This window comes from Phlebotomus papatasi, chromosome 1 (assembly GCF_024763615.1).
Source record: "Phlebotomus papatasi isolate M1 chromosome 1, Ppap_2.1, whole genome shotgun sequence".
NCBI classification, from domain to species: Eukaryota; Metazoa; Arthropoda; class Insecta; order Diptera; family Psychodidae; genus Phlebotomus; species Phlebotomus papatasi.
Window position 1 is genome coordinate 63,162,036 of NC_077222.1, and position 24,677 is coordinate 63,186,712.

At 35.2% G+C, this 24,677-nt stretch overlaps 3 protein-coding genes across 5 annotated transcripts in view; 1 reads left to right on the top strand and 2 right to left on the bottom strand.

Moving 5' to 3' along the window:
• Positions 1 to 2,154: 2,154 nt before the first annotated feature.
• LOC129799958 (lon protease homolog, mitochondrial) lies at positions 2,155 to 8,943 on the top strand. 2 transcript variants are annotated; one of them, XM_055844273.1, is made up of 3 exons: positions 2,155 to 2,936; positions 3,015 to 3,493; positions 7,095 to 8,943. In XM_055844273.1, exons 1-3 carry the CDS (start codon positions 2,276 to 2,278, stop codon positions 8,901 to 8,903), a joined length of 2,949 nt encoding a protein of 982 aa, XP_055700248.1. In that variant the 5' UTR covers positions 2,155 to 2,275; the 3' UTR covers positions 8,904 to 8,943. The 2 variants fall into 2 exon arrangements, with proteins under 2 accessions (XP_055700248.1, XP_055700250.1); XM_055844275.1 differs by having other exon boundaries at positions 3,063 to 3,493.
• Positions 8,932 to 13,697, bottom strand: LOC129799974 (39S ribosomal protein L2, mitochondrial). The gene is made up of 2 exons (XM_055844303.1): positions 12,826 to 13,697; positions 8,932 to 9,072 (listed from the first exon to the last, which is right to left on the bottom strand). Exons 1-2 carry the CDS (start codon positions 13,655 to 13,657, stop codon positions 8,960 to 8,962), a joined length of 945 nt encoding a protein of 314 aa, XP_055700278.1. The 5' UTR covers positions 13,658 to 13,697; the 3' UTR covers positions 8,932 to 8,959.
• A 3,578-nt stretch (positions 13,698 to 17,275) lies between these two features.
• LOC129799957 (histone-lysine N-methyltransferase ash1) overlaps positions 17,276 to 24,677 on the bottom strand; it is a 131,779-nt gene continuing 124,377 nt past the window's right edge. For both annotated transcript variants that reach the window (XM_055844271.1, XM_055844272.1), the window contains 3 exons: positions 20,898 to 22,205; positions 18,016 to 18,129; positions 17,276 to 17,945 (listed from right to left, as the gene is read on the bottom strand). In XM_055844271.1, the coding sequence (XP_055700246.1) occupies positions 17,781 to 17,945; positions 18,016 to 18,129; positions 20,898 to 22,205 (1,587 nt within the window). In that variant the 3' untranslated portion in view covers positions 17,276 to 17,780. The remainder of the gene's footprint in view (positions 17,946 to 18,015; positions 18,130 to 20,897; positions 22,206 to 24,677) is intronic.

Sequence of the window (24,677 nt, forward strand, 5' to 3'; positions counted from 1 at the left end):
GATTGACGAGGGTTTCTCAATATGAGTTAGGGGAAGTGCTTATAATTTTGGACAGTCTGCATATAAGCATCGATATCCCAAGTTTGAAGTGCGATATTTTCAATACTAATTGACTTTTTTTGCTACTCTCTTTTCAGAAGGATTGTTTAGAAACTTGGCAAGCTATTTATCATCTGATTTTTACTAAAATTAGTTTTAATACGTTTAAAAATGAATTGATATGTAGAGGTGAATTTGACTCTTATTTTGGACAACTTGGTTATTAATTTTTACAACTTGTCTGTAAATTTGGACAGATAATCCGCCTCAACAGGATGCCCATTGTTCTTCATTTTATGAACCAATCTTACCAAGTCCTCTTCCTGGTCATGTAAGGGAAACGTGGAATGTCACAAGAAGCCCAGAAACTTTCCATATCATTCATTAAAGTGAGTTGACTTCGATACTCCAAGTACGTGCGGATTCGCTCATTCCCTGGCCTTTCCGGGAACCTTTCAAGGCATTTCTTGCTACATCTCTTTCGTAGAGATTATGCTCCTTTCTTTCTCCAGGCATTTGTCCAACCTAGTCATCACAAAAGCTAAAACTTCACGAAATTTCGTGAGAAAAACACCTGTCCAAAATAAGAATCATCACCTCACTGGTGAATGTCTTAAAAAATTTCCCATTTTTCACACGAAAATATAATTCACAAGGCAAATCTCACTTCAGGTCAAATGTACAAATCATCAGTAACGTGAATCAACACAATATTCAATGAATATTCAATAATAGCACTCAAAAACAGCGAACAAACTTTGTTAGTACTTCACCAAAACTAAATAAGACTGAAGTCAGCCACGAAGTTCTGTCATATTTCTCGTAAGCAATTGCTCACACTGAATTTTCAACAAAGCAATTTCAACTCAAATCATATTCAAAATTTAACGTATTTAGTGTCAAAATCTTCCAAAAAGAACAAATATTTAGATAGAATTCATTTTTCATCAAATATTGGAATAAAAATCCATCATTTTAATCAATTTATTTTTAGTGTCCAATGTTATCTTCAAAGTGTCCAAAATAAGAAACTGGACAAAATTATGAGCACTTACCCTACCCCTTGTTTTTATTAATTTCACTGGAATTATTACACTTTCAACTGCTGATACTATTTAACCTACTTAGGCATTGAGTATCTTCTATGGTTAACACAACTTTTAAACAATTTACGGTAAAATTGTGAGCAAAAAGTTAAATAATTGTGCCGAGTGATTTTCATTTTTTTTTCTCATAAATTTTGCAGGAATAACTTAATCAATATGATTTTTTGGGAGTGTGAATCTAACGGATTCAACATTTCTGATTCCAATGATACCATCTTTTTTTATTTTTTTATACTACTTTAAGTAGAGTTAGAATAATCTTAGAATAATATTATAGAGCCGACGATTTCTCAATATATAAATATTATATAAAATTTGCAAAACGTCCACCTTAATTTTTTGAAAAATCTTCAGTTTTAAAATTATTACTCGAGTCAAAATAAAAGTTAAAAAAAATCAAAGTTATTTTGAATTTAAAAAAGGTCATGGAACCTTTCTCAGAGAGAATTTAAAAGGGGTGATTTCATGAGATTTGGGTAATGACCGAAAGGGTAAGATCGCGAGTACAAGCTGCCGAGATGAGGTACCTTCGAGCGGTTAAGGGAATCACTCGTCGAGATCGAGTGAGGAATGTGGCCGTTCGTGAGGAACTAAGAGTCGAGGAGCTGCTTCTTCGGGTTGAGAGATCACAACTTCGATGGTATGGACATGTTCAACGCATGAATGAAGAAAGATTCCCCAGAAAAGCTATGCAAGCCATTGTGAGGAGACCTCGGCCTCGAGGCAGACCTAGGACAAGGTGGCTGAATCAAATTCAGGATCTTGCATGGGAGCGCCTTGGGATCGAACTCGAACATCTTCCTGAAGTGGCGGAGGACCGACAGGCGTGGGCTGTTAACCTTGGTGTCATGGGCCCGCGACCCCAATAGGGATAAGCGGTTGAAAATGAATGAATGAATGATTTTTAATTTTTAAAAGCCGTCGCAAAATAGGTAAAAAATTAAATAAGAAATTTGTATTATACACATAATTTAAAGATTTTTTTACAACTACGAAAATATTTCACAGCGCCTCTAGTGGTGAACATTTCAGATAGTTCGCGAAATTTCCTCAAATCTGACGAAATATTTTGGTTTTTTGTTGATTTTTCAGCAAAATCCTTTTATTTTAGCCCACAATAATTATTTAACATGTATTTAGTGAGTGGATTATCTCGTCGTGCAGTGATATCGACGTTAAGTTGCACAAAAAAGTGTTTATCTGCTGGAAATAGAGTGAGAACTCTGGCAACATGCAACATAACCTCATATTTTGTCCCCGGAAAATTGGAAAAAGTCTCAAAAAACTGGAGTCCAGGCAGCTCACTCCTTAAAAATGACTTAAATTTGAGTGTAATTGCTATGCCTAAGAGATTTTGTACAAACAGAGCCGCAGACTCTGATTCTGACGAAGTGCCAGAAGAGGCTCCAGAGGACATTCTATCTACTCACTTGCCTGCAACTGTGGCCATTCCTGAGGTCTGGCCCCATTTGCCAGTGATTGCTACGAGGCGTAATCCTGTATTTCCACGATTTATGAAGATCATTGAAGTGACAAATCCTTTATTGATTGATCTGATAAGGCGAAAAGTTAAACTGAATCAGCCGTATGCTGGAGTCTTCCTCAAACGGGATGATGAGAATGAAAATGAAGTTGTGGAGAATCTCGCGGACATCTACAATGTGGGTACTTTTGCTCAAATTCAAGAAATGCAGGATCTAGGTGATAAACTTCGCCTTGTGGTCACTGCACATCGAAGAATAAAAATTGTTGGTCAACTTTTTGAGGATCTGGATCCTCCTCAGCCAAAAGGTAAGTGTTCCTCTTTGTTCTTTTTTGGTAAAATTGTGCTGTGGGGATATTGAAACGTAATCCACTCCACATATTCAGCACTCAAACTCAATTTTCCCATGTTTAATGTGAAAATGAATGTGACAGCTGAAGAAACGGATGCCGAAAAGAGAAGAAGGAAGCATCGAGCTCAGAGATTATTGAAGCAATCGCGCAATGCCAATAATGATGCGCCCACAGAGGCTGAGACAAAGGCCATTCAGGAAACTGAAAAGGCCAAAGAGGCCAAGAGAAGACCTCTGGTAGAGGGTGAAAAGCAACCAGTTCTGATGGTAGAAGTAGAGAATATTAAGCAGGAAGCCTTCAAGCAGACAGAAGAAGTCAAAGCATTGACTCAAGAAGTCATTAAAACCATTCGGGATATCATTACCATGAATCCCTTGTACAGAGAAAGTCTTCAACAGATGTTGCATCAGAATCAACGAGTTGTGGACAATCCCATCTATTTGTGTGACTTAGGGGCATCCCTCTCGGCAGCAGATTCACCAGAACTTCAAGCCATTTTGGAGGAAATGGACGTAAGTGACCTAAATAATTTATTTAATTTTTTATGTCAGAATTAAATTCACAAAAAGAATTTAAACACGAAAAGAAAATTTTATTAGCAAAAATACTTCTTTTCCTAATTAATTTAAAATACGAGAAAAATAAAAAAATATTCTTTTATTATCGTTTGTGTAACAAAATAATTAGCGCAAGTGATATTTGATAAGATTTAGAGGCCAATAAAATTTTGATCAAACGGAAAATCTTGGCAAAAAGAGATTTAAACTTAGGTGTGACGCGAAATAAAGTATATAATTTATTTATCCTTGAACAATGGAGGCTTATTGCATTTTATAACTATCAATTGCTTCGAGGCACCTCGAGTAATGGTGCTATTCCAATGAATAATGAAAAGGGGAAATCTTTTTCCTGAACATTTTTTAGCACTTTACTGTTCTCAAGTACTTCTGCATTATCGACTTTTCTTCGTGTTGGTTCTTGTCTCGACTATTCTCCCCCAATCTTTGGCGTGTTTTAAAACCACTTGAGAACAGTAAAATGTTAAAAAAAAATGTTCAATAGAAAGATTTCTCTTTATTGAATTTCTCATCAGTTCCTGACACGGTTATTTGATGGTTTTAAAACACGGCGAGGATTAGAGAAAACAGTCGAGAAAAGAACAAACAAAAAGAAAGTCGATAAAGCAGAGACGCTTTAGAACAGTAATGTGCTAAAAAACATGTTCATTTTTCATTGGCATAGCACCATAAATCGTTCCTCAATCCGAAAATCTTAATATTTGATATCTTCCAAGATAAAAGGAACCAAAGCTGCAAATTTTTATGAGCTCTCATAAACTTATAAGGGATTTTTTTAGTACATGACCGCTTTCACATGTGTTTCTGCATTATCGACTTTTTTATGTATTGGTTCCTGTCTTGACTGTATTTCACACTCCTTGCATTTTCTAAAACCTCAAAACAGTCGTGACACGAACCAACACAATGAAAAGTTGATTATGCAGAAGCACATGAGAACAGTAATTTTCTCCTTTTCATTTTTTATTAGAATCGCACGACAATGTACAATTTCTGACACGGTAGTTTTGAAAAAAAAATCAGTGTAAAAACTCTTAACGAAAAAAAAATTTAAATTAAAGTTTTTGAGTATCCTAACAATTTACTGAAGCTCCCAACGCGAAAAAGTACTTCATTATACTATTTTTTCCAATGCATTCAAAAACAAAAAAGGGGAAACCTTTGTAGCTTCGTACAGAAAATGAAGTTCAAATCTTCTAGATTTTTTACCGAATGCCATACAAGACTTGTAATCTCACCTCACAAAATTCCTGAAAATTCTTGGATTTTCCACTACACAGAAAAAATATATTTGTAAAATTTGTTCGTAAATGTTTGTGAATTTCTATTAGAAACTTACGAAATGTCCCTAAATCGTATAACCCACAAAAAGTTTGTTCTTTTTCACAAACATTGTTCGTAACATTATCGTTTTTCGAGCATTTTTGCACTTTTACAAACATTGTTCGTAAACACACAAAAAACGTTCGTAAAATTTTGTTATTTGTTCGTAAATTTTGTTTGCCTGGCGAACATTATACAAACATCTACGATCTACAAACAAATAAAAATGACAAAATTATAGGAACAGGAACATTTTAGTGTTTTTACGAACATTTACGAACAAATGTTTGTAAAAGTACAAAAAAATGCTCGTCAAGGGATCATGTAACGAACAATGTTTGTGAAAAAAAAAATTTACGAACTTAGGTAAAGTGCCCTCAAGTCGATCGGTTCCTCAATTCGACCGGTAGAGTTATTTATTCAATTTATTTATATTTGCACTAATATTTGGCGTATGATCTATCTATAAATAAATACGAATCAGTCACAATTTTATAAAAATTCACCATCAAACATTCAAATATTGACAACCGGTCTATTCGAGGAACCGGTCGACTCGGGGGCACTTTACCTTACAGGAAAACAAAAATTTAGTTGCTATTTTTACAGAACTGCCTCGGTTTGCTCAGCTATGTACATAATTTGTGCACCTACGTACGTCTTATTTTTAGCGTAATCAGTACACCCGGATACAAAAATTTTCACTACAGTATTTAGATGGATTTCTAATCTACCTTTTTTGAACCGTTTGTGGGAATTATTATGCGTTTTAAAATAATTTTTATGTAGTTTTTCTAAGATTATATTAATTTTTTTTTTACTAAAAATGCAGACGGTCTCTTCGAATGAAATATTTTTACGTTAACATTAACCCTGTTAAACCCTCTATAGGGGAAACTGGGGCACCACCAAACACGCGGTAGCACCAAACACTGCAAATTTTTAATAGGATATTCGACTTCAGAGAACAAGACTTATAGAAATTTTTAGGCATTATAAGGATGCTAGTCCACTGAAGAAATGGTCGAGATAGTCCAAATAGTTTAGAAATAAAAATTAGTGTTTGGTGCTACCCCGTGTTTGATGGTGCCCCAGTTTCCCCTAATATAATATATAATTTTTGCATTTTCCGAACAGATAGGGTAAGTGTGCCAAATTTCGGCATAGTTGCATGCAAACCCCAAAGTCTCAAGTTTGATATGTAATATTCTCAATATAAATTGATTTTTTTTATTCCTTCTTTTTAAGGAGTCTTGCTTGAAACCTTGTAGACAGTGTAACGTCTTCATTTTTTCTAAAATCATTCTTAATACACTTTAAAATGAATAAAAATGTAGACATAACTTTAGTGCCCTATTTCGGCCACCTTCATTCTCATAGTTTCTTGCCCTTCGGGAATTCTTCCAATATCTTTTTCACATATTTTTGTTTGTCGAAGCTAAATTTTTTGTTATTTTTTGCATTGTATAATCTTTAGAGTATGCAAAAACTAAAAATTTATGGAAATTCGAGGAACAAAAAAGGTGGCCGAAATTGCAAGCTGACCGGAATTTGGCTCACTTACCTAGTACTTTCGAATGTAAAGTCTTGTAGGGTAAGTGTGCCAAATTTCGGCATAGTTGCATGCAAGCGCCAAAGTCTCAAGTTTGAAATGTAATATTTTTAATACACATTGATTTTTTTTATTCCTTCTACTTAAGGAGTGTTGCTTGGAACCTTGTAAACAGTTTACCGTCTTTATTTGCTCTAAAATCATTCTTAATACATTTAAAAATAAATAAAAATGTTGACATAGCTTTGGTGCCTTATTTCGGCCACCTTCATTCTCATAGATTTTTGCCTTTCGGAAATTCTTCCAAAGCCTTTTTCACGTCATCTCGTTTGTCGAAGAAATATTTTTAGTTATTTTTTGCATTGTATAATCTCTGGAGTATATAAAAACTAAAAATTCATGGAAATTTGAGGAACATAAAAGGTGGCCGGAATTGCAAGCTGGCCGGAATTTGGCACACTTACCCTACGTCTTCGTGTTTTTCTTTTTGTCTTTGAGCATCTCAAGCAGTGAGAAAATCTCAATATTCCGAAATAGACATGATTCCAAATTACCCCATCTTACCCTAAATGGTAAATTTTCCGAAAACACTTTTGATTGGACACTTTGCCACTCCTTTTAGGGCTGATACACCTTCAAATTCGCATTTATTTTCTTTAGATTCCAAAGCGACTTCTACTGTCCCTATCGTTGCTGAAGAAGGAACTTGAGCTGTCAAAGCTACAGCAGAAAATCGGCCGGGAAGTAGAGCAGAAAGTCAAAGAGCAACACCGTAAGTACATACTGCAGGAGCAATTGAAGGTGATTAAGAAGGAATTGGGCATTGAGAAGGATGACAAAGATGCCATTGGGGAGAAATATCGTGAGAGGATTAAGGAAAAAGTTGTACCGCCGGCTGTTGCTGCTGTCATTGAGGAGGAACTCAATAAATTGAACTTCCTCGAGAGTCACAGTACAGAATTCAATGTCACGCGGAACTATCTGGATTGGCTGACGTCACTGCCGTGGGGTGTTATGAGTGAAGAAAATCTCGATCTCGATCGTGCTACAGAAATTCTCGATGCCGATCACTACGGGATGGAGGATATTAAGAAGAGAATTTTGGAATTTATTGCTGTGAGTCAACTGAGGGGATCGACTCAGGGGAAGATTTTGTGTTTCCATGGGCCACCTGGAGTGGGAAAGACCAGTATAGCTAGATCCATTGCCAGGGCACTCAATAGGGAGTATTTCAGGTTTAGTGTTGGCGGGATGACGGATGTGGCTGAAATTAAGGGACATCGACGGACTTATGTTGGAGCTATGCCGGGAAAATTGATACAATGCCTGAAGAAGACCCAAACAGAGAATCCATTGGTGTTGATTGATGAAGTTGACAAGATTGGACGAGGTTATCAGGGTGATCCTCAAGCAGCTTTGCTGGAATTGCTGGACAAGGAGCAGAATAAAAATTTCCTGGATCACTACATTGATGTTCCTGTGGATCTTTCCCATGTCCTTTTCATCTGTACGGCCAATGTCCTGGACACAATTCCAGAACCACTGCGAGATCGTATGGAAATGATTGAGATGTCCGGATATGTAGCTGAGGAGAAATTGGCCATTGCTAGGCAATACCTAATCCCTCAGGCCATGTCCGAGAGTGGACTCAAGGATGAACAAATTGCCATCAGGGATGAATCCTTGCTGAAACTGGTGAAGAATTACTGCAGGGAATCTGGAGTTCGGAATCTGCAGAAGCACATTGAGAAGATTATCCGGAAGGTGGCGTACAAAGTTGTCCGGAAGGAGGCAGAACATTCAGATGTGACAGAAGAGAGTCTGCCAGCTTATGTGGGAAAGCCCATTTTCACCCACGACCGGATGTACACGGACACTCCGGCGGGAGTTGTGATGGGATTGGCCTGGACAGCAATGGGAGGATCGACATTGTACATCGAAACGGCCAAGCGAAAATATCTAGAAGTTACGGAAAAGTCCTCAAATGACAAAGGAGCAACTCCTGGAGATGGAACTCTCCAGTTGACAGGGCACCTTGGGGATGTGATGAAAGAATCAGCCAGAATTGCCCTAACCGTTGCCAGGAATTACATCACAAAATTCGACAAAGCAAATACTTTCCTAGAAACTGAACACATTCATCTCCATGTCCCCGAAGGAGCTACACCCAAAGATGGACCAAGCGCAGGAATCACAATAACCACTGCCCTCCTCTCACTTGCCCTCAATCGTCCAGTCCGGAAGGATATTGCGATGACAGGAGAAGTATCACTAACGGGCAAAGTGCTGCCAGTTGGAGGGATCAAGGAGAAAATAATCGCAGCAAAAAGGACAGGAGTGACGTGCATAATCCTTCCGGATGAGAATAAGAAGGACTTCACAGAACTCCCGGATTACATCAAAGAGGGTTTGGATATTCACTTTGTAGATAAATACGAGGATGTCTTCAGAATCGCCTTTCCCCAGTAAATTTGTTGGCAATTAAACGAAAAGTTGGTTAACTAAGAAATGCGACTTTTATTTCCTTACCATTCGGGCTGCCTTATGTGGCCATTGGGTCTAGTACGTTTCTCTCTCTTGAGGTTGAATTCAGGAAGAGTTAGTCGCATCACTGGAGGATCAGCAGGCTTTGGAGGTCCTGCGAGAAAAAAAAACCAAAAACAAATACAGGTCAGTTCAAAAGTTCTTGCGCTTTTTTTTTATATCTTCTTAAAAGAAATTATGTCCCCTCAATTCAGTTGGAAATCGTTAACTCGATTTTTAAATATTAATTTTTTTTTTATATTTTCAAATTTCTTTAATGGTTTTTACATATTGTAAGAAATTTTCGTCAAAATGGAGAATTTTTATGTAAATCGGGTCAAAATGATGTTTTTCTATATTTTGTAATTTATTTATTTATTTATTTTTATTTATTTATTTTGTTTTAGAGTTACTTGCGCTGATCATAATTTTAAAGTTGATAACATCCAAAATTAAATTTTAGAACGTTCTATCCAGGGGCCTCTCGACATTCCATTTTTCCATACGTTTTTGCATAGAGGCACTGAAGACTATTGGAAAGTTTTTTCTTAAAGAGATTTGACTTTATCAGTCTGATATATTTCGAAATCGTGCATTAAAAGCTATCTAAAAATACATATTTCATAATGTTCGTCAAAATTATACAAGAACTACGAGCAAATTTGTTTAAGTCGCGGTGCAATAGCTGCAAAATTTTTATAAGGAAAAGTGAAAAATAGCTTCACTTTTTATTAGGCTTAATGGGCCCCTGGTTCTATCAAATTTGGGGATCTCATGGTGCAATTGGTAAGAGCGTCAGCTCTTTGGAAGAGAGATCACTAGCTCGATTCTTTAGATTGTGAGATCAAGGTTTCCCGGTGCAAAAAAGCCCGTCAAGTACAGAGATTTTGTCACATTTAGGGAAAGTGGGGTTACATTGATATACGATATATTTCACATATTAAAAAAAGCTGAGCGTTAGCGTACTGGAAGTTCCATTCTGAAAGACATTCTAAAAAATACGAAACCGAAAAAGCCCTCAAATTCACCCCTATAACACAGAAAATATCTTTGGAATAAGTTATAGAAACGCTGTGGCATATACAACACTTTTTCCCTGACAATTTTCTGTTTATTTTCAGCACTAACGGTTCATAATGACTCTGGCACAGCTTTTACATCAAGAAAATTTCATGTAATCGATATTCACGTTCTTTTCTTTCTCCAACGTGTTGCATATGTCTATCCACTCTTTCGGACCCCTTTTTCTACTTTTGAACGTCATAGGAAATTACTTTGAAAAACGTTTTGTTCAATATTATAACATTTTGACATAAAATAATGACGGAAATGTTAGTAAATAGGTATGCAGACTTTTACAAGGTCAATTATGACAACTGAACTGTGTTATTCTTTTACAGTAGACTCTCGCTCAATCGGATCTTTAACAATCGGGCGAAAAATTTTGTTGACAATTTTCACGTTTCAGAACCAAATTTACTCTACTGTAATTGTAATTATTTAATTTAACAAACAATAAGTTAATCAAATCAAATTAGTATAAAAAATGTGCTTTCTCTCTGTTTATCTCAATTCTCTTATTTTCTTGTAATATTTGAAAAAGAGCTAATATTTTATCCTTGCTCTGCTCTTTTTAGCCTTTTAGGTCTTATTTCTTTCAAAGAAATTGAAAAAAAAAACGCAAAAATATTTTGTTTTTCTTGTTTTTCACCAAAAACCATAAAATAAGGTTAGACCGACCTTCAAATCGGGCAAGTTGAATTTAATCAATCTATACAAGGGGCCGTAAGTATTGATTTGCCGTTTATATTAGTATAATATTAAAAATGAAGAATATATCTCAGGTATAATGCGACCAATGCGACGACGTGACTGGTCTCATTATGGGTATTTTATTGTCAAAATGCAGCATTTTGAAATAAACTGTTTGAGTATCTGCATGAAAGTCTTGTCGAAAATCATTTAAATAGTCTAGTTTGAGAAAATTTTCTTGCAATGTAGGGTGGCGGAATTACTTGTGTCCTCTGTCGTTACTTATGGCCTCCTTGCAAAAAACTTCAACTTATCGCAAAATAATTTCGAAAAATTTCAAAATTAAAAATATTTGATGTGTTATGATAACACGTTACATTTTTTTGGTTTTTGGAGTAATTTTCTGGCGAAAATTGCGACCATAAGAAAGGACAGGCCACAAGTAATGTCATCACCCTATGCCTGCGGGGGCCTCTACGCACTAGAGAGATTTATTCCCTATTGAAGCAAATTCCATACGCTTGTATAAGAAAACACTCTTGAATATGGATATTAAATATCTCTAGTGCGTAGAGGCCGTTTCGATGAGCTCTTCTTTCAGAGTAATTCAATAGTGACCAGTTTTTTGTTAATATTTGTTATTTTTTGAAGCAAATTGTCTACTCCATTATAGCATCTTTGGAAGCAATTTTCGTCAAAAACGACCTTTAAAAAATTGACGTTTCTGCCTAGATAGGGGATATTTTCTTTAAAAAAAAAAAGCATTTTTACAAAAAAGGTTCCGGACCCAGTGTGTAGAGGTCTTTTTAAAGTATAGAAAAAGAACTGTCAAAATTTCTTCAATAATGCTAAATATCGACATAAAACTTTTAGTGTGTAGAGTTCATTAATGTTGTCTTCACATTGGTTGCCTATACACAACTGCATACTGCGAAAATTTATGCCTATATAAAAGCAAATTGCCTACGCTTGTGTAGGAAAAGCTGTCAAATATGGACATAATTTTTTCTAGGTTGTAAATAGTCATGAGACAAATATTATCAATATAATTCTTTAATGGGATATTGAAGTAAAATATGGAAGAAATACCGCAAAAAAGTTCTACATCAAGTTGATGAGATATCTCCTTTAATATATTTATTTTCTTTTTTTACGAAAATAGATTATTTTCTGCTAAAGAATATTTATAAAGTACTTATTAAAGTTCATTTTGATGTGTTTAGTGGATTTTGGCGGAACTAAAAAGGAGGCATGTAATTTTTCATTTCGTATTTTCTTTTGTTTTACTTCTTGTAAATCCTATAACTTGTTCCTATTTTTATTATTATTATTTTTTTTCAATTTTGTTCTGAAAAAATACAATATAGTAACCGGGTAACCGGATCGTATTCCGAAGAGTGCTACTTAAACGCTTGTTTTTGGACTGATGAAATTCTTTTTTACTTCTTCTATATCCATAGAATTATTCACTGTTTCATTCAGAAACATAATATGAAAAAATTATGAAAAATATTAAAGAAAATTTATAAAATAATGATAGTACTTAAATAAGTCAGCATGTACTAACTGGGTCGCCTTTTCGCTAATTCACTTTTAATTAAACCTTTCGATTTACAATACTTTTTTCACAAGGAAAAAACAATAAATGTTTTCAATCAAACAGTTGTCATTAGCAAAAAAAACCCAGCTGGTACAAGATTGAAATGAGTCGATTACACTCACTTAGTCAATGGACAAAAATTTTATTTTTGCTTTTTCTTAAAGCTGAATAGTTATATTATATTCCTGTAGTGACTATATAACGGAAATAAAAATAAAAATATTATTTTAAGTGGATTAGTCATAAACGATCCAGATAGCGAAGTGCCCAGATTAGCACACTTGACTATGATTAAAAATAAAATTCTGAAAAAAAGATTTTTTCAAAAATTCGATCTATTCGACTTATATTTTGACAAGTCGAAATTTAAATTTATCAGTAATAGAATCAAAATTTTAAGTGAAATAATTTTTGCAAGATAAGTGTGTTCAGATTTTTTTTTTGATAAAATGCAGTTAAAAGTGCACATCTTTTTAAATGAAAAATGCGCAAGAATATATAGACCGACCCACTTACCTATAATTTTCATTGGAGGTAGCCGCCGAATTTTCCTCCCGTGCCGTCCATCCTTTCTTTTCCACAATCCCGATCGTGGTCGATACCCGAGTTCTCGTTTCCTCTGAGCTGATCCTACGTGTTCCTTGTTGTGATTGACATTGGAAACTCTGCCCACGGTGGCCATGCAGGTTTCCTTGAAGGCAAACTCCCTCTTTGAAGGCATCTGAACCACCACATAATCGTCGAACTTCCTTATAATCGTCCCAAAGGTCCCTGCAGCATGGATCAGGTGGCATGGCATGCCCGGATACTTTTCCACGCAGTGAACTTGAGTGTGAAGTGGCAGAGCTCCCAATGGATAGGCATCTCCTTCATTTGCCCTGACAGGAATCCTCGGAATAACCCTTGAAGTCTTGATGAGATCACCAGGTTTCATATTTTCTGTGGCCAGGATGTACTTGAGCTCATCCCCAACTCCCACCAGAGCCACTTTAGCTGTTCGGCAGCCGTCAAAAATGATTTCGAGGACTTTTTCGATTTGTGGAGGTCCCTCAGCTGGTCCATCTCGTTGCCATTTGATCCAGTGGTACTTGTGCTTGATGCCACCACCGATTCCTTTAGCCACGACACGTCCTGTCTTTGGATCTCGGCCTGCTAAGTTAGTCACTTCCAAAGGTTTGATTGTGTACTCTTCAGGGAAGTGAACAATCCTTCTGAAGGCTTTCCCCTGGCCTGGTTTTGGCAAATCTATATTCCAGAGGTGTTTAGCACGCACCTGTGCAACATTTGATGTCCTTCCTATCGCTCTGGAAATTTGCAATCCTCGAAAAATCAGCGATAAACTTGCCATTTTTCCTGGCCACTTGCGATTTAACCTCACTTTTTCGAGTTGGACTGCAACGCCACCAAGTGGACACAATTAGGAAGCATTTCTACTTCCCCAGGCATTCAAAATAACGGATGTAAAAATGTGATTCCTCGGATTCGAATCCCTTTCGAATATTTTTCAAGGGTCATTCATAAAGAGTAATTTTTGACAATTTTCCAAGAATTATTTGCGAAACATAAGAAACATGAGAAATTCATCAAGTAATTTCACAATTTTATAAATATTTTGGTAACTTCGAGAAAATTAAATATAAAGGCCAACATAAAAAAAATAAGATGGACCTTTTTTCGTAAAACGCAAAAAATACGAAATTACAAAGATTTTTAAGAAAAAGATCTCTAAAACGATATCAGAATTTGTTAAAACTCAAGAAATGGTTCAAGAAACCTTAGGAATCATTACCTGAGGAACCAGAGAAGTCGCATTCCACAGAAATTTTTCAATATGTTGTTCATTCACGATGAATTATAACTTCATAATCAAATCCACAAAATCTTCTGAAAAACTTGGTAAAATTCATATAAATTTCATTATTTTCGAAAAATAATGATACAGTTGTGTGGCAAAAGAACACACAAATTTTTGAAAAATTATAAGATCTGAAAGATTTTCAGTAAATTTCTCAACACAAAAAAAGGAAAGCACTAGAAACGCAATAATAAATGTGTAAAAGACCTTCTAACTTTTCATAGGCTTGCAAAATCTGAGAAATTATTCCAAAAAGTAACTTATTTCAGGAAACTCGAGAAAATCTGGCTAAGGAACTCTTACATTTTCCCAAGAAACTCACGGAAAATCAGAAGAACCTTAAATTTTTTTAAAGGAACTTGCAGAAGTCATTTTTTTATGGAACTCACGGGAGCTTGCCAAACAAGCGTTTTCTTCTTAATATTGTCATAAACAATTCTCATTGGTTTCATAAACTTTTCGAGAATCGAAAAGTTTATTATCGAAATATAAAAGTCATAAAGAAGCGTATGGAAAAGTGTCTATGCTTGATACCATTGGAAGCTTCGTAATGACTAAATTTTCTCACAATATATCGTCTTTTGCATCTACCTCTGTCGTATCTGCATTTGTTTTGTATCTGCATTTGGTGCAAGCTACAATACAGACGTACCCTCTTGTGTGAAATGCTGACACAAAAGAAATGCAGATACGACAGAGGTAGACGCAACCGACGATATGTGACTCATCACAACTATATTTTAAAAACTAAGGGAAAGTGGCCAGTTTTTAAAATATAATGCGGAGTCACATTTATTGAGAAACATAGGAAAAATTTAGTCATTACGAAGCTTCCAATGGCATCAAGCATGGGCACTTTCCCCTATAGCGTTTGAACGCTCTTCATAAGAAAATATCTCTCATGATAACAAATTCTATAACTTTGATCTTAAAGGTATCTATAAGTGCTTCTTTTAGATTTAATGCATATTTTAGGAAATAGAATGCATCTCCTCTCTTATCAGTAGTACTCGTAGTGTCGTAGTACTTAACGCTCTAACCTAAGGATGATAGGGAACACCGGTGCTCCAATTTTTTTCCAATGGCCTTCTAAAATTATGTTTTGCTGAGACCTCTAAGAAGTCAGAAAAGGATTAAAGACCTAATGAACCTAATTTATAGTGCATCGCATTATACAGGGGCTTCATTTAAAATAGTGGTGCGCCGCGACTGTTTTAGAAGCTCTACAAGCATTATTTCAAAAACTCAGTTCTTTGAAAATTTTCCAAGATTATTATAAATAAGAAATTGCTAGTTAGGAATTCCGTTTATGACCTACCTTTTGAATTATTCAAGAAATATAATTTTTATATTTTTTGGTTTACCGTGAGGATCTTGAGTTTCAGAAACTCCAAAAAAAGTTCCGTGTATAACCCGCTAAGTTAAAATTATTTTAGAGAATTTAGAAACCAAAGATTTGTTTCATGAACACAAATTTATTGCAAAATAGCTGAGTATCTCTTACTTTCTTTAAGAAAGACTCCATAAAATTCATAGAAACACTATTATGAACTCACGAAACTTTCTAAGAAACCTTAGAAATCTAAAGCATCGCGAAACTCAAGAAACATGATCATTTTTTCATGAAATTACAATGTTTCTATGTTCTGTTCTTCTCGATTATTAAGAGAGATCTAATTTACTTACAGACGATAAAAAAATTTTCACGGAAAATTGAAAAAAAAAGTTGAAACCATTGTAAAAGAAATCTGGAAAAAAATTGTATAAACGTAAGACACCTAAAACATTTCTCAGTAAGAAATCCATAGCCGTGGAGTACCTTTGAAATAGTTTTTTTTTATTCCTAAGATTTCCTCAAATTTGAACAATATTTTCAAAAACGTAACGGAATCCACGTGAGATGCACTTTCCCTAGATTAAGAAAAATAACTTTAGAGAATTATATCAATGTAATTTGTTGTGAAATGTATGGAATTTGTTGCGAAAGTTAATATAATACGATAATAATGAGAAAACACCAGAAAAAATAGTTCTAATTCAGACTCCACGCAAAAATTTCTTCACACTACCTCAAATTTTACGTTTTGAACTCAACCGTCGTCGTTCAAATTTGAGGAACTCGACTGTATTTCTAAATGGAAATGGACCATGATATCTTTGAAATTAAGTATTTTTCTCCTATTTTCAAAAGGAAAAATGAACTGAACCTTATAATGTAACATGAAGAAACCGGTGAGCGTCAGGGGATATGGGGCAGCTCAAAAAAACAACAATTTTTCCCAAAGCTTTCGGCTGAGACTCCAAGCCTTCCTTACTGGTCAAATCTAACAATTCCTTCCTTTGTCATATGGTCTGTCTAGGGATTCACAGGGCATGGGATTTTAAGGGCACTGAACTTTAAATTCTAATATTTTGTTAATTGTCTCGCACTTCAAATTAATTTGGATTCATTCTTTTTGGTCTTCTTTGTGAGAACTGAAATGTAAATTATATATTCCAAAAATATGTCATATTTTTTGGCGTTTTTAAAGTATAATTTTTTAGGAAAAGATTAGAAAAAAGACTTCATTTCAATCGTGTCCTTTTTTTTGTTTCCCCTTTACCAAGGTCTTAGGTCTAAAGACCTTTTTTGACCAGTATCCTTTATGGAAAATCCTTTAAAAATTAAAAACAGCCATAACAATAGATACCAAAATCATCAATCTATAAATTAATATGTGACAAATACTGAGGAAAAACAAAAAATAGGAAAGACGGGAACTTTACACATTAATAGCCGTACTCTCAAAGGTATCCTGAAAACTTACAAAAATTGTTCGAGTAATCTTAGTTTTGCAAAATCCGTGATCAACAAATTAATTAGAAAGTTCCAAAAAATTGCGAAACATTCGTGAAATCTCGTAAAATAAGCAAAACCAAGAACTTTTTCGAAAAATTCAGTATCCTGCTACCCTGCAAAGCCTTCAGAAACCAAAGTTAAAAATTTTCAAGCGCAACCAGAGATTCTTGGTTTCGTGAAACACCGTTGAAACCTTTGTCAGTGAAATGTCGGAATGACTCACCCTTTGTAAATTTTTGAAGACAAGAACAACAAAAGAAATACGAAAGAACTTGAAAATGACTAAACTATATTTCTTCATCTTAGGTTTTATAATAATAATTATAAATAAGTAAATTTAGCATGATATCAGGAGGCATAAATGATATTTTAATAAATAAACAAATCTCAAGATTAGACCACCAAAAAATCATAACTGCTATTTGGATAACAAAAAAAAATCATTCATGATTAATATTCGAACATTTGTTAGGTACTTAAGGAGTTATCCTCTAAAAAATCCTTTCTACAGGGAAAATGAGAGAAAAAATAATTTTTAAATAGAAGATAAAAGCGCTTCATAATGCAGAGAGCAAATATTGGAAATTTAAAAGACAATTTTGTGTTACTTTTACAACTTTTTTTTAGCTTTTTTTTATATAGCATGCCATCCAGTAAGACTTTTTTCAACAAGGACCACCAATTTCGTGCAACATTCTTTTGATTCCTTCAGAGCACAGTGTGACATTCTTAAAAAACAAAATCCCTTAAACTAAAAATACAACGTTAAAATGATGATCAAACAGGCACACTTGTGGCATTAGCGCGACGCTGTCGTGCTCCCCTTCCCGTCAACAAATACGACAGATCCATGGCCGGTAAACTTTCTGGCTTAGTACTCTTCAGGCGATTCATCAGACGCGTCAGAGTGTCCTCCAGGCGACTCCTCTTCTCATTGAGAGTCTGAAATTTTTTTTTAACAATAATTTAATTTTTCATTCAACTGAAATGCCTTTTTAATTAACAAAATTACTTTTGGTGGAGGTGGCATCAATTGAATGATTGATGTGGAATTCTTTCTCGAAGCAATTGGTACTTCTTCTTTGCGTTTCTTCGGTTTGGGCGGAACTGGTCCTAAATCATGAGGCTGAAGACAAGGAAATATAATAAATTTGTAAATTCTGTAATTTCTTTTCATACGTTAATTTGAAAAAATGTTTGGTTATGATAAAACTAACCTCAAAAAATAAATACATTTTTTTTTGTGTGGCAAAGTTTCACAACCTAATGCAAAAATGTATAAGGCGATTCTTAATTAATTGTTCCTACAGAAAAGAAAACCAACGCTGTTCTTCAAATTTTTGTAATATCTCTAACCTCAAAAATATAAATATATTCCAGTTATTAAACATGTTTCTGGATTAACTGGTAAATTTTAAAATAAGGAAAAGGATAATGTAGTTTTTTTTTTAGATTACAGAAGAAAAGTTTTTTGTAATGAAATATATATATTTTTTTATTTTTCAGGTTAAGTTACAAATAATCTCAAATTCTAAAATAATATAATATATATTTAAATGTTCGAAAAAATTCAAAAAAAACAAGGAACATAAACAATTGCTACTACTCTTACAACTATATGATTTTCCATTGTGAAATATTTTTAATTGTTATTATTTCTTCTTTTATCACAGATTTACCACTTAGTTAAAAAAAGCCAGTGATAAGCCTAGATCAGTTTATAGAGGTGCGATTCTAAAACTGTATGTAAGATTCTTAAACTGTATGTAACATATTATCGTTATTAATAAGGAAAATTGGATGAGAAACACATAAAAGTATCTGAAAATCTCTAAAGTCGATTATCTAGGAAACTATGAGAGATAGAGGCCTCTAACTTTACATCCGTTTAGAACCTCTGTCAGTGACCAGTGAGAATCCGCGAAGATATTCGTTACCCACGAAAAATAGACGCCCCGCGAAAATCCGCGAAAAAATTCGCGCCTCGCGAAAATCCGCGAAAAAATTCGGGCCCGCGAAGATCCGCGAAAAAAATCGGGCCCCGCGAAAAAATTCGCGCCCTGTGAAAATCCGCAAAAAAATACACGACCCGCGAAACAATTCGCGGCCCGCGAAAAATTACGCGCTCCGCGAAATTCCGCAAAAAATCGCGCCCCGCGAAAATCTGCGAAAAATACTCACCTCGTGAAAATCCGCGAAAAAATACGCGCCCCGCGAAAATCCGCGAAAAAATCGTGCCCCGCGAAAATCCGTGGAAATTTTCAGACCCCGCGAAAAAATCCGTGAAAAAATTCGTGCCCCGCGAAAATCCGCGGATATTTTCGGACCCCGCGAAAAAATCCGTGAAAAATACAGGAAAAGGAAATTTTAGCTTTTTTAAAAATATCTTTTAACTTTTGAGGTTATATCAAATACAAATTCAAGAATTTTAAAATAAGTTTTTCCTACTTCAAAATCTGATAATGATTTTATTCACTGAAAAGCTAGTTTAGAAACCCAATGGCATAATTATTTTATTCTCTCAAAATAGTGCATTATAATATAAAACAGTTTGTGGTTAGAATTGCACAAATGAAAACTCTCTGTTTTGATTAAATTTCTGACAATAAAATTTTATGCATCTGAAATTACAAAAATTAGAATCTTTTTTTTTTGTTTCTGAAAAAGTTAATTTTCTGTTTAAATCTTAACAAAAGGAAGCAATTTTGCCTTTTCAATATATGGCTTTTTGAGGTTAGACTCAATATAATCCCAAAATTCAAAACAGTCTTATTGGTCTTTAAGTCAAATCAATATATCGAAAATAAAAAAAAAAATAATTTATGCAAAAATCTTAAGAAAGGGAAGCAGTTAGACCTTTTCAATCGGTGAATATTTGAGGTTAGACTCAGTTTAACCTCGAAATTAAAAACAACCTCATTTGTCTTCAGTTTAATTCAATTCAATTCAATATATTGAAAACAAAAAAAAAAACAAATTTCTGTAAAAATCTTAAGAAAAGGAAACAGACATTTACAATCCCTGGATTTTTTAGGTTAAACACAATGTAACCTCAAAATTCAAAAAACCCCTTTTGTATTAAATTTAACTAAAATTCAACATACTGAAAACAAAAAGTCAAATTTCTGTAAAAATGTGAAGAAAAGGAAACAATTAGAACTTTTTGATCCCTAGATTTTTGAGGTTAGAATCAATGTAACCCCAAAATTCAAAACAACATCATTGCTCTCCAATTCAATTCAATTTGATTCAATATATTGAAAGCAAAAAAATACTTTATGCAAAAATCTTAAGACAAGAAAGCAATTGGGCCTTTTCAATCCTTGAATTTTCAAGGTTAGACTCAATATAACCTCAAAATTAAAAACGACAACAATTGTCTTCAATTTAATTCGATTCAATTCAATATATTGAAAGCAAAAAAACCAAATTTGTGCAAAAATCTTAAGAAAAGGAAACAGTTAGACCTTTGCAATCGCTGGATTTTTGAGGTTAGACACAATGTAACAATACTTTTCAAGGTTAGACTCAACGTAACCTCAAAATTCAAAATAACCTCATTGGTATTTAAATCAACTCAATATATTCAAAACAAAAGCCAAGTTTCTGCAAAATTTTAAGAAAATGAAGCATTATAGCCTTTCTAATCCATCTGAGCTTTGAGGTTAGACTCAAATGTAACCTCAAATTTCAAAACAACTTCATTAGTCTTCAATTAAATCCGATTCAATATTTTGGAAACCAAAAAGTTAAATTTCTCTAAAGTAGGAAAAGGAACATCAGGATTTTTGGTTTTACCGGTTATACGAGATATTTTGAGGTTAACCAAACATAACCTAACAGTCATAAATAAGATAAAAAAATATCTCAAAGGCGGTTAAATATAAAACTTACCGCATACGTCCGTGAGATCTTCAGTTTCTGCTCAAATTTTCGAAAAGCGTAACTCTTGGTGCAGATGGGATAGGCCTGCTTGGAAACCTTGGCAAATAGGCGAGCTCCCTTGTCCACTCTCAGCTCGCAAATGTAAATGTGAGCTTCATCGCTGTCCACGGGACGTCCCTTGCAGTAAGTGGCCGGATCGAGAACCCAACATCTCGCCATGATCAATTCAATGGGAACTACTTCGTACAGTGGCACACGGACAACTTCATTGGGATAGAACTTCCTCGTGGGCTCATGATAAGTCTCATGTGGACGCAAATAGTGATGACCAAAGACAAAGCGTTTCCCATTGTTATCCTTCCACAGTCTCTCCACGCGAAAGATATCGCATTCATTGTAATCAATGTCACCAATTGTCTCATACGTATGCTTCCGTGGAGGGAGATTGGGATTCTTGGGATCAGGTGACATTGGAATATCCCGAAGGACATACACAGTATCACTCTGTCTCACATGCAGATCACCCCGAAGGAGGGACAAATAGTACCTGTAACCCTCATCTGTGAATTCCTCCAGAGGAATCTCAAGATTAACAGGTCTGGGATCGCACTTTTCACACCGATAACTCTCAGCTTCTGTATCGGCTTTTGTGCATTCTGTGTGCTGCCACACTTGACAATCTGAACACTGAATCATGAGTCCTTCATCCTTAAATAACCCACAAATACACTGAATAACATCCTCATTTGGCTCTGCTTTCAGCACCAACTCATTAATCTTTGATCTCTTATAGCTCCTGAGGGAATCCTTATCATCCACAATCTCAAGCAATTGCTCATAAACCAATTGTTTTTTGTTTGTGAATAGCGTCAGGAGAGATTGTGCGGCTTTTGCCTCATCCGAACCAGCAGAATAAAATTGCAAAGCATTCTTAAAGAGTCTCTGAATATCATCATCAAATGTTGCTGGATTTTTGTACACTCCACGTTCTACATTCAACTCAATCTGCCCCATATCAATGGGCTTTGTTACTGTCTCATAGTACTGTGGCAGTTTTTTCTTTGCCGGAAGAGCTAATTTATTGATGGCCGGATGTGGCCCAGACTCCTTGAAACTACAAATATCCCGACAGAGATCTTTAAAGATCGCCGCCATTTTGGCCATTCGATCAATCTGTGGATCATGATCGCCCACAGTTAGACCTCGTGTTCGGATATTTCGCGGAACACGGAGTTCTGTAATACGCGTAAGGAGTGTAATGGGTGATGGGACTGAGGCTTGAGGTTGCTGAGTTAAACGTTCCTTCAATCGGCGAATCTGCCATAAAAAAGTAACATTGATATTTACAAAACTGCCATGCAAGGTGCCTTTGAAAGGAAATTTTGAAAAATGTCTCCCAGTGGTTCGTTTCTAAGATAAAATTGCTATGCTATCTATTAAAATACCCCTAAGTGTGTCTCGGCTAAAAAAAAATTAAATGTAGTAGTTTTCATTTTATTAAAAAAAAACTTGAGAAATTGAAGGACGAAGAATAATAATAATTATAATTATTACTATTACTGACATTCAGGTCCCACTTTTAGGTGAACATTATTTTGAACTTCACCGATGACTCTTTTAAAATCTCCTATATTGGTTCATTACTGAGATAAAATCTCTAAGTTTTCAGTTAAAATTCCCCCTTAGTGTGTCTCTAGTAAAACAAGAAGTCTAGCAGAGTTCCTAGTTCACTTCAAAAAATTTAGAAGTTGAAGGACGAAGTAAGTTGGCTCAATCTTTCCGTACAGAAGTAGATCTTGAAAAATTCGAAAATCTATTTGAAGATCCAAAAAGAGAGTTGAAGTTACATCCTGTTCGAATTTCGAAGTACTCAAGTGTCAAAATGTGTCGGTCTTCACATTGTTTTGAAGAAAAAAACAGAACAACGACGTTTACTGTTCCTGCTTTAGTATTTATTCACTCCGTAATCACTGAGTAACTCCTTTGCCAGCTTTTTAGAGTGATATTTGATAAATTCTCCCCACCTTGTTCGAAAATTAATATAAATAATTCAAAATTGAATTTGAATTCTTCGAACATCAATGACTTTTTGTGCATAGTGTCTTGGATAAGAGGTAAATGGAACTCCCCAGCAACGATAGAGTTCCCTGTTCGACATACTCCAACGCATGTGTCGGCCTCCCAAATGTTCAGAAAGTGGTGGCTATCAAAGAGAACTATTGCTTCAACCGCGTTCGCTTTTTCCCAGCCCGTAAGGATTTGCATTGGACCGAACCCTGTTCCGAAAGCGTTTGCTGAACGGTATTCAAACGGGGCACTTTCGTTGCTGGGTCTATTTGCACAAAAAGTCTTTGATGTTCGAAGAATTCAAATTCAATTTCGAATTTTTATACTAAATTTTCGAACAAAGTGGAGAAAATTTATCAAATATCACACTAAAAAGCTGGCAAAAGAGTTACTGGGCTCAAACAGAAGTAGATTTTGATTCTCCAATAGTGTCTTTGATGAAAGGTAAATGGAACTTTATTTGCACAAAAAGACGTTGATGATCGAAGAATTCAAATTCAATTTCGAATTTACATACGAAATTTTCGAACATGGTGGGGAAAATTTATCAAATATCACACTAAAAAGCTGACAAAAGAGTTACTCAGTGATTATGGAGTGATTAAGTAATGGGACAAGAACAGTAAGCGTCGTTGTTCAGTTTTTTTTCCTCACAACAATGTAAAGACAGACACATTTTGAGCACTTCGAAATTCAAACAGGATGTGCCTCAGCCACCTTGCGGAATTATCAAGAAGTAAGAAAGTCTCTTTTTTGGATCTTCAAATAGATTTTCGAATTTTTCAAGATCTACTTGTGGATGGTAAGATTGGGTGCCTTGGCTTTGCGGTATCGAGCGTAACAAAGAAACTAATCGCCTCGTAGAAGTAGGAGCGAAGACTGAATTCATCGGTCATGAGCTTGCTGTGGGAGTGTCCCCCCAAATGAAGAAAACCATTATTGGGGAAGACTTACTCATACAATACCAAACGGTCTGGGCGGCTTCAGGCAACTATCGCGTGTCCAGACTGTTTATGAGGACAGAGTACCTGATGGACAGCAACCCCTGCAAAGCGTGGCAGTTTGCTGAACTTTCCACCGGATACTGTCTAAATGAACACCTCAACAGACTGAGTGTTGAGTGTAATACAACCTGTAGAGGTTGCAACAACGCTGAGGAAACGGTACTACATTATGTATGTGACTCTGTGTGGGGGTCTATCACCAAGAATGGTGTACTTTATATACACCGTGATGATTAGACCTGTTGTGACTTATGGGGCTGTAATCTGGTGGCCTAGGGTTAATTTGCAATGTGTCAAAGATACTCTAACCAGATTTCAGAGACACATATGCATTGCAATCACGGGTGCTATAAGATCCACTCCAACGGCTGCTTTAGAGATACTATTAGGCTTACCCCCTCTTCCACTTTTTATTGAAATGGAAGCTGCAAAGGGGGCTTTAAGATTACGTGATCTCGGTTTGTGGGCACAAAAGGGGAGTGTTGTAGGACACTGTTTGGCATTAAAAAGGATATCTGGAAAGTACCCTTTTCTAGATATGCCTAGTGATTCTACATCTCCAGAATGTTTCGCAGAGATCCCGAATTGTACTCTACTTTTAAATACAGGAAACTCCTTTAACTTTCATGCACTGTCTTCAGTAGTAAATGAAGATGACATCAAAATCTTCACGGACGGGTCAGTGCAGGGACAGAAAGCTGGAGGAGGTTTATTTAGA

What these genes read in the sequence shown, in the direction of transcription:
- LOC129799958 (XM_055844273.1), top strand. Translation starts at nt 2,276, where the DNA reads ATGTATTTAGTGAGTGGATTATCTCGTCGTGCAGTGATATCGACGTTA. An exon ending in GGATCCTCCTCAGCCAAAAG is followed by an intron (nt 2,937 to 3,014) that starts GTAAGTGTTCCT and finishes CCACATATTCAG; the next exon opens with CACTCAAACTCAATTTTCCC. An exon ending in CCATTTTGGAGGAAATGGAC is followed by an intron (nt 3,494 to 7,094) that starts GTAAGTGACCTA and finishes TATTTTCTTTAG; the next exon opens with ATTCCAAAGCGACTTCTACT.
- LOC129799974 (XM_055844303.1), bottom strand. Translation starts at nt 13,657, where the DNA reads ATGGCAAGTTTATCGCTGATTTTTCGAGGATTGCAAATTTCCAGAGCG. An exon ending in ACCTCCAATGAAAATTATAG is followed by an intron (nt 9,073 to 12,825) that starts GTAAGTGGGTCG and finishes TTTTTCTCGCAG; the next exon opens with GACCTCCAAAGCCTGCTGAT.